Source organism: Marmota monax, unplaced genomic scaffold (assembly GCF_021218885.2).
Source record: "Marmota monax isolate L192 unplaced genomic scaffold, Marmota_monax_Labrador192_F-V1.1 WCK01_AAM20220418_F8-fsc00701, whole genome shotgun sequence".
Classification (NCBI taxonomy): Eukaryota; Metazoa; Chordata; class Mammalia; order Rodentia; family Sciuridae; genus Marmota; species Marmota monax.
Window position 1 is genome coordinate 21,443 of NW_026692643.1, and position 9,369 is coordinate 30,811.

At 44.1% G+C, this 9,369-nt stretch overlaps 1 protein-coding gene and 1 pseudogene across 1 annotated transcript; both read right to left on the bottom strand.

Moving 5' to 3' along the window:
• Positions 1–1,767: 1,767 nt before the first annotated feature.
• Positions 1,768–2,604, bottom strand: LOC124093742 (olfactory receptor 2T33-like; annotated as a pseudogene).
• Positions 2,605–8,433: 5,829 nt separating this feature from the next.
• Positions 8,434–9,369, bottom strand: LOC124093743 (olfactory receptor 2T33-like). Its single transcript, XM_046446315.1, has one exon. It carries the CDS (start codon positions 9,367–9,369, stop codon positions 8,434–8,436), a length of 936 nt encoding a protein of 311 aa, XP_046302271.1.

The window sequence follows — 9,369 nt, forward strand, 5'->3', positions numbered from 1 at the left end:
TCTCACCAATTAAATTGGGCAATGAATTACAAGATATGTTAGAAAATTCATAACACATGACTCTTATTTCTAAAACTCCCAACAGTGTTCTGAGTGCCCTATACTTTCTGTTATGGAATCAATGGCTGTGTTTGGTTTTGAAGTATCCACAGACTCCTTTTCCAAAACTGAAATAGTCCAAAAGACAAAAAGGAACATAAGCACATAGACAATCTGCTAATGGCAAGTCCTCAAGGCCCATTCGTCATCAGGAAAATTCAAATGAAAAGCCTCACAAGAATTGACCAAAATGGAAAAGTTTCCATAATACTGGGAACATTTGGGATCCGTGTTCATTGCTGGCTGAAGTACGCAGAAGCTCTGAAAAGCGGCTGAGTAAGTCACCGCCATTCCAAGAGGAACAGAGGCACTTGACACAGAGAGAGGCTGGAGGCAGCCAAGTCATGGTGGTTCGCACTGCACACCGCGCAGATGCCTCTCCGCTAAGCGATGGGCCGAGGAACGCAAAGGCTCCAGCCAGGGAGGACCACTGGCAGGAAAACAGTAGACACACCGACAGTGCAACACGGGACTCTGACCAGCGTCCTGACCTTGGAGGGAAACACCCAGGCAGAGACAGCACCTGCAGCCACTTGGCCGCTAGACACAGTCGCAGAGCTGCCGCGCCCAGGGCCAGGGTAACCGCGCAGATGCGCAGCCTGGTAGGACGGGCAGGGGGCGCCGTCCTGTGACGCTGCAGCTCCATATGCGCTGGCTGGGGGCTCCTGTCTCAGGAGCTCAAACTCCAAGCTTCCTTTAGTTTCCAAGCCTCCATTAGCACGAGGGTTGGGGCGAGGCTCTGCTGTCCAGGAGGAAGCGCTTTACAGGTTCTGCGGTTGGCCTTGGCTGGGGGAGGGGAAGGGACACTAAGGAAGAGCCCCGCAGCTGACGACTTTGGGGCAGTGAAGGGTGCTGTCCAGGGCCATGTCTCCTCCAGGATGGCACAGCTTCCCTGTCTCGTTCCCTTGCTGAGGCCCAGGTCCTGTCCCAAGGGGTGCTTTGCCTTCCTGCCTTAGTGGGCCATGTTGTTTGAGGTGGGTGTGAGCTGCGAATGCAGAGACTGGAGGAAATCTCTGAAGAGGATTCCTGCAGTCTAAACACCCAACTGTGGAAATCATACACTGACCGGCAGCAAAGAAACTCAGTCCTCAAAATCACTAGACACTTAGTTCATTATTTAAAAAAGAAACCACTGTGGTGCATGACATAGAAATGTTACTGAAATTTTAACTGACAGAGTTTTAACAATCCACAGTTTGACATGCTGAAGACAGCTCAGTAAACAAACTCAAAGTGTGGACCTTCACGCATGATCCAGTGTAAAGCAGAAAAAATATATTTATATCTATATCTATGTATATATGAAAGTTAAATACCTTCTCCCTAAGAAATACCAAGGTCTTTGTACAGGCCTTCCTGTTTGGGCAAGTAGATGACTTTTTCGTCATTATTTGCATGGGCTTGCTTTTCCAGCGAGAAGGTACTCTGAACAAGGTAGAGGAGAGTGTGGCTGCAGAGTAACTAATCAAGACCTCCAGAGAGCAAGCAGGAAGCAGGTCCGATTTTAGTGTGCAGTTACCATGTATATATACTCAGGCAGTAGCTAAGCAGATTACAGGCAGCCACCAATGCAATTTCTGCTAACTGTCCTTGCAGTGGCCAATCAAGGAGTGGGCCGTGGAGCAAGCACAGGGACTGCAGCACATGGCCTCTCACCCAGGGCTGTGCTTATGGGGTCAATAGTTTGTTGCTCACATGCCTAGCACAGGGGAGTGGCCTGCCACTCAGAGGCACTTTATATATGCCATTTATGCAGTACCCCAGGCACTTGTCCCCACATCTCCCCCTCTGACTGTGCTTCAAGAACTTCAGCCAGCAGTTTGGGGAGCACATGTGGAGGACAGCAGCCAGGATGAGACTGTAGGAGGTCAGGATGAGGCAGAAGGGCACTAGGAGCATCAACACACAGCAGATGTACATGACATCCTCAAAGACAGATGTGTCAGCACAAGCCAAGCACAGCAGCGTGGGGGCCTCACAGAAGAAATGGTCTATCTCTCGCCTGCAGCAAAATGGGAAGCTCAGGGCAACAACTGCCTGCATCAGCCCGTCAGCTGCTCCCAGGAACCAGGACCCCATGGTCATCCTCAGACACAGTGGCCAGCTCATGAGCATGGGATAGCGCAGAGGGTGGCATACGGCCACATAGCGGTCATAGGACATGGCTGCTAAGAGGAAGCACTCCCCACCACCCAGAGTGAGAAGGAAGAAGATCTGCAAGCCATGCCAGCAGGGGAGATGGACTTGATTCCAGTCAAGTAGTCAGCAGCCATTTTGGGCATACTGGTGGAAACCAGCATGGTGTCCATGAGGGAGAGTTGGCTCAGGAGGAAGTACATGGGCGTGTGGAGCTGGAGGTCTCACTGAATCAAGAGAATTATTAGGGCATTGCCCACTAGGGAGGTGAGAGCTAATGTCAAAAAACATCCCAAAGAGAAACTGTTGGGCACTGGAGTGGCCCAAGAGTCCTGGGAAGATGAAGGTGGAGCTAGTGTTCATGTTCATGCCTGCCATGATTTCAAACAGAAGAGGCACCGGCAGTTCACTTTTTACAGGACAGGTTGACTAAAATTTTAGACTCTTGAGGGACAGATTGGCAGTCTTAATGTTAAAGTTTAGTGAGAGGGATAAAAAAGCAGAAAGAAAACAATTAAGGTGTTGCTTAAATCTTGTGATTCCTCATGGGATATTGATGGTTAAAAGGAAAGGATGCATGTTTGCATTCTAGTATTTTTGGATGGAAAATATATGTCACAATTCACAATCATCAGGAGGAAACTCTGTGGAAACAGAATAAAATAGAGCTGAAAGTTGAAAGCCTCCAACTTCCTGTACCACAGTAAAGACAGAAAGACACACATTCTGGCCATGCTTCTGCTCCTGTCAGTGCCTTGAGCCAACTATCACTTTTGAGCAGCTGCTGGCCCTGTGATGACACAGAGACTTCTCTGGTTATCCCCACCCCCTGCTTTTTTTTCCCTTGCAAAGCTTTCACATATTGAGAATGAAGTGGTGGCTACATTTTATTTCATAGTAACCGTCAATAAGCAAGGACAGCCACAGAAAACCAACCAGATGCCCCAGGAGACCACACTGAAGTGGGACACAAGTGTCAATGCATATGACATAGTAAAGCTACATTCATTACCTCATAACCTGAACTTCTGAGGCTGACGGGGCCCACACATGATATGGGACATTCAACAATGAGGAAACACTAGATGGACATAAAAATATAGCCTTTATGACTTCACCTGAGATCCCATTCAATTTATGAACCATCCCAGGAAGTGTTGGCACTGTAACATTTTAAGAATTTAGTACAAGAAACTTCTGAGGAAAGGTTAAAAATACATAAATGAACAAATAAATCCATATTATTACAGGTGATAAAAAACAAATACAAATTAAAAGTGGATGATAGGTGAAAAGAACAGAAACAGTGCTCACTTCTGAGGTGCCATCTTGAACGGCCTGGTTGAGTGAGACCTGGGTGCAGGACCTGATGTCTGAGTAGAGGTCTAGAGGAGGGAGGTGAGCCATTCGAGGGGGTGGGGACATTAAGCAGTTTGGTGCTCAGAGTAGGAATTCTTCTCCTGCAAAGGACAAAGCAGGACCTAGTCAATGGAGCTGGAGAGCGGGCATGGGGCAAAGGGATCACAGCTGAAGAGGAGAGCAGAGAGATTCCTGGGACAAAATCTCAGAGCATGTGAATCCCTCTGAGAAGCACTGGATTTTATGAGTGAGGTGGAATTTTGGCCATTGGGTGGAAACTCAAAATAAACACAATAAATATTGCCTTCAAAATATCAGGATAATTTGTCCACAGATGTTTGAGATTTTAAAGATGAACACGCTCTTCAATTTTTCTGACACTTAGTCTACATTAATATGGACAAAAAACAGAATATGAATTAATTATACTTGATTGTGAATAGTTGTGTCTGCCTATGAAAAAATAGTTGCATTTATTGTTTTTTTAGGTATAAAAATGTTGAACTCAATAACTTGGTGATATCTGGCAATAAAATACTGTGCCACATATGATTTATGTAGAAAAATAGAGCCTGAAAATAAAATGGAATGAAAATAAATTGGGGCAATAATATCAAATAATGTTAAGCATCTCTTTGTTATCACTGATACTGTACAGTTCTAACAATATGTGCTAAAGATGTTTCATCACTTAAAGGAAATAACTCTTTGGTAGAGCTGATTACAGGGGTCCATTTAAACAAGGATGGAATGAAAAGAGCTCTTAAACACCTAATGGGCCTGTCAATAGGCCCACTGTTCCTGGATATGGTCCCTCCTCTCCCTGCTGGAGGCCATGCCTTCAAGAGCAAATCTATATTCCAAGCCAGTCACCATCACCATTGCTTATGTGGCATAAATGGGTAGGAGTGGAGCTACATCAACATGCTCGGCAGTGCCAGAGGAGCAGCACTGCTTTACTTCAGTAATGTTGAATTTGTATAAAAAAATCCCTCTACAAATAACCTGGAAACTCAAACACCTAATAATTTCAGGTGAAGGTTTTCTACTCACTGTGAGTCACATTTTATTTAGTAGATTTGTCAGAGTCCAGCTCCAGCAAGGGGTCTCAGGAGACGAATGGATGGTGAGGAGGCGGCGAAAGGTGGCCAAGAAACAACACAGACCCGAAGTGAAGGTGCTGAATCCCAATCTTTACTTGTGAAGTTAATCAAATATACTTTTCATTTTGGCAGGCTCCCAGTATTTTGTGGTTATAAATCAGGAATCATTATTCAAAGAAACAAAGCATTACTCAGCTACAATTAGATAAAAAGAATATATCTTGGCTTATGCATAAGCAAGCATTTTTACTTTCAGTTCACATTTTGCTTTGAGCTGTTTCTGCTTAGTTAGCTTTTAATAATAGTTAGAAATGTCCCAGACTATTGACCTATACCTTAACTATTCTTTCTTGACTTACTGACTAGAACTGGCACCGCGGTTATGGCATGTGGTTATTTGAAAAGAGAGGCTACAAATTTTAATCAAACAAGAGTAAGAACACCAAACCATTGTGCACAGGAACAAGAACAAGTTGGCCAGTACCAAGCACTAATCTGTCTTCTTAATATTAATTTTTCTTCTCTGGATTTTAATTTAATTTCTAAAAAACTTCCTTGACTGTTTTTCCTAAAGGGTGTTTCTCATTAAACATTAACAATTTACATTCCACAGCTGAATCCTTGCATTTAGAGCAAACAGATTTATTCTTTGGAAGTGGTTGCATTAATTGGGAAAGTCATGTTTTTTCCTTCATACTTAATGGTCATATGAGAAGTTGCAACTATACTTATTAGCAGGAATACAAAAACAAACCAGCCCATTACCAGAAACATACTGCGCTCCTACAGAGGATGGATGCCTTGCACTATCCACCTCAGTAGGGCCTTGCCTTTGCCTGAGTCAGGGGAGGGGCGCAGCATAGATTGATAATATAATAAATCTACTTTTACACCTTTTTCTACTTTATAGAGTTACAATTTCTTTTTGAATGTGAGTGTTTTTCTTTTAAAAACTGAGAGCCACATTCCTAATTCTACATATACAATTCATAGTATTTATAAGATTCTACTCAAGAAACTGTCAAAATGATATTGAAAATTGTCTTCACAGATGTACATCTGGTCTAACTGGAATGCATGCTGAACTCTTTTCTGTAAACATCATTGAGAGGAATGGGATCACGGCTAGTGGCCAGACATTACCTAAAGAGGGCCTGGAGCTGGGAGGGGGGTGTGTCACTCCCAGATCTCCATGGTGCCCAGTGCAGGACATGCCCCATCCATGTCCTGGTGAGTGTGAGTGCGCTCACCTCTGCTCCACAGGAACTTTCCTTCCGCTTAAACTGCTGCAAACTCACTGGCCCCTAGGAAGGCTATGCCCCAACCACAGCAGACAAGCAAATGAGGAGCAAAAGGAAGTCTCCCAAAGCTTCTGATTCCACAAGCACCCTACCTTCTGTCACTTTTCTTTTGCAAGCATGAGTCCTGAAGTGACGCTGACATCAAAGAGGAAGAAAAAGGTTTACTGCTCATGGTGCATCAAGGGAAATCTTCCCCTTGTCTCCAGAGAGAGTGATCACACCTCCTCAGTCATATAGGAAGACACCACATGTGGATAAATCTGTACTTTCCATTCTGTGTTTTGGTACAAGTGCACATTTGACACAATGTGAAAAGACAAACACAATGTCTTACTTTCAGAATTCTGACTCACTTCTCTCCGACAACTGTAGAGTTAGCTGGTCATACACTCAAGTTGATTCCCTGTGTTGTACATCATTCCCCTTGGAGTAGTGAAAGGGGAGTTGCTGTTCATAGCACGTGACTTCCTGATTTAGGGTCCACATCAAGCAGAACACTGCTCACAGAGTAGGCTGGGAACAGCAGAGCTCCTACGTCACCACACGGCTTTCACCAGTAAACATAGGCGCCAAGTCAAGGGTCAGGGAAAGACAAGGCCTTGCTGAGCATCAGAAAGACAATTAGAGGAACAAAGCCCAGTGAACAGAGAAGTCTGAAGTCACAATCAAAGCACCAGCAACACAACTGGGTGTGGACCCTGGTTCTCCTTAGTTCAAAGTTTGAAAGGTGAATCTATTGAAAATAACCATTATTTGTTCAAAAGTATGCAAGATACAAGGTTATAGATCATGACAACTTACCTTGAAAATATGAGGAGGGAGTGGAGTTAAAATGGAGTATTCACATTTATGTATTTATATTTGTGGGGCTGGTGACAGAGCGCAGGTCCTTATGCATCCTAGACAAGTGCTGTACAACAGAGAGACACCTGTCTTGTTTTAGTTTTTTTTTTTTCTTTTTTTTGAAGGTAATCAAAATTAAGTAACCATTTGATTAATATAACCTGATATTACTGTAAAATAGTCTCTACAGAGTTTGTGGTAATCACTAAGCAAAAAACCTGATGCAATGAAAATCAAAAGCAAAGATTCAAAACATAACAGTAGATGAAATTGCTTAACTACATGGAATGCAGTAAGAAAAAAAGAATTAACATACAGCAAAAATAGAAAAAAAACAAGGGAAAGTAATAAGTTCTTACCTATTAATAATTACATCATTTGAACATAAAATGAATAAATTGAACATACAATGAATAAATACTTTGATTCTAAAATGTTAAGCAGCTGAATGGTTAAAAACACCAAAGAGCAACCCAATGTGCTTCTAAGAGACCCCTCACATGTGAGAAAACACAGAGGAAAGTGATGGAAAGAAGAGGATATTCCATGAATGGAAGCCAAAGAGAGCAGCCACCTAGGCTTGAATTCAAATAAAACGACTGACGCTGAAAGAAACAAGAGTAGAAGTCACCATATTTATACAGGAGATGATTCAGCAGGAGAATAAAACATACCCAATATATAAAGCAACACTCTTTGCTGTGAGGACAGAGACAGCAGTGTAATAATGACAGGCACCTTCAACACCTGCCTTCAGCAGTGGGAACCTCAACCAGACAGAAATCCAACATGGCAGCCCTGGGTTTAACTGCACCTGAAACCAAGTGGATGCAGTGGGCAGGCAAGAACATGGCCCCCAACGTGTTCTTATCCACAGACTCTGGCATCTACCCAAGGAGATGGTGTTAGACCAGGACACAAAGAAAAGACCACTGACTCCAACTAAAATCAAATTAAAACAAGCTTATTATTTCAACCAGCCGGGCTGCCTCTCCTGACAAAAAACGCAGGAACAAGACAGAACTGCAGCTTTCTTGTAGCCCAGCTTTATAGCGCAGAAAGTTACACAAAGGGGGGTCACAGATAACAAAATTCTGAGGAGCATAACACTAATGCGAGTTTACATTTTTGCTGGCCCCGACATCAAAATTTATGAAGGTCATTAGAGCCTCAGTGAGGGTCCTTATCTTGGCCAGGGAAGGCCAAGATTTATGAAGCATCATTAAAGTTTAGAGAAGGCTGCTATCTGGTCAGAGAGAGCCAGGCATGGGTGAGTTCAAGGCATGGGCAGGCATTCCAAGCAAGATCAGAATTTGCAGTAATTTATAGTAAAGCCAAAATTAGATTTTCGTGTGGCGAGACGGCTCCCAATTTTAAGAGGGAATCAGACTGGGCCTATCACAATAAAATTTTTAACTGATTGACCAAACACTGCACAGAAATACCTTAAAAGGTAAAATGGCAAAGTGAAAACAAAATAAATTGAAAGAACACAAAATCAGCAGTTCAATAGAGCAAATAAACTAGTAACTTGTAATGACAGCATGAGTACATTTTGGGAGGTGCCATTTCAGTAAATCCTCGTGTTGGAATCACATAGCATGTGTCTTGCCCAGCCAATTTCTGAAGGCCCCCTTGACATCTTTATTCCTCACGCTGTAGATGAGGGGGTTCAGCACAGGAGTAAAGATGGTGTAAAATGCAGAGACTACTTTGCTGTGGCCCACTGAGTGGTAGGACCTGGGTCTCATGTAAATGACCATGAGGGTGGCATAGAACATCCCTACCACAACCAGGTGAGAGGAGCAGGTGGTTAAGGCTTTCTTTCTGGCTGCAGCAGAATGCATTCTTAACACAGCAGCCAGGATGAGACTGTATGAGACCACAATGAGAGACAGAGGGATCAAGAGCATCAGGATGCAACAGATGTACATGAAAAACTCAAAAACAGTGGTGTCCGCACAGACAAGGCGCATCAACGAAGGTGCCTCACAGAAGAAGTGGTCTATCTCCCTGGAGTGGCAGTAGGGGAAGCTCAGAGCAGCACTGGCTTGCATCAGCCCATCAATTCCTCCCAAAAGCCAGGAGCCTGCTATCAGTTGGGAACACAGCTTGTGGCTCATGAGAACATGGTAGCGCAATGGGTGGCATATGGCCACATAGCGGTCATAGGACATGGCTGCCAGGAGGAAGCACTCTCCCCCTCCCAGAGTGAGTAACAAGAAGATCTGGGAAGCACAGCCAGCAGGAGAGATAGACTTGGATTTCAGCAGGTAGTTGGCTGCCATTTTGGGGATGATGGTGGAGACCAGCATCAAGTCCATGAGGGAGAGCTGGCTGAGCAGGAAGTACATGGGGGTGTGAAGTCTGGGGTCTGTGTGGATGAGCAGGATCATCAGGATGTTGCCCACCAGGGAGGCGATGAAGGTCATGAACACCAGAGAAAACAGGACTCGATGGGTCTTTGTGTAGTCAAAGAGCCCCAGGAGAATGAAGTTCATCGCCGTGGGGTCAGTGGAGTTGTCCAT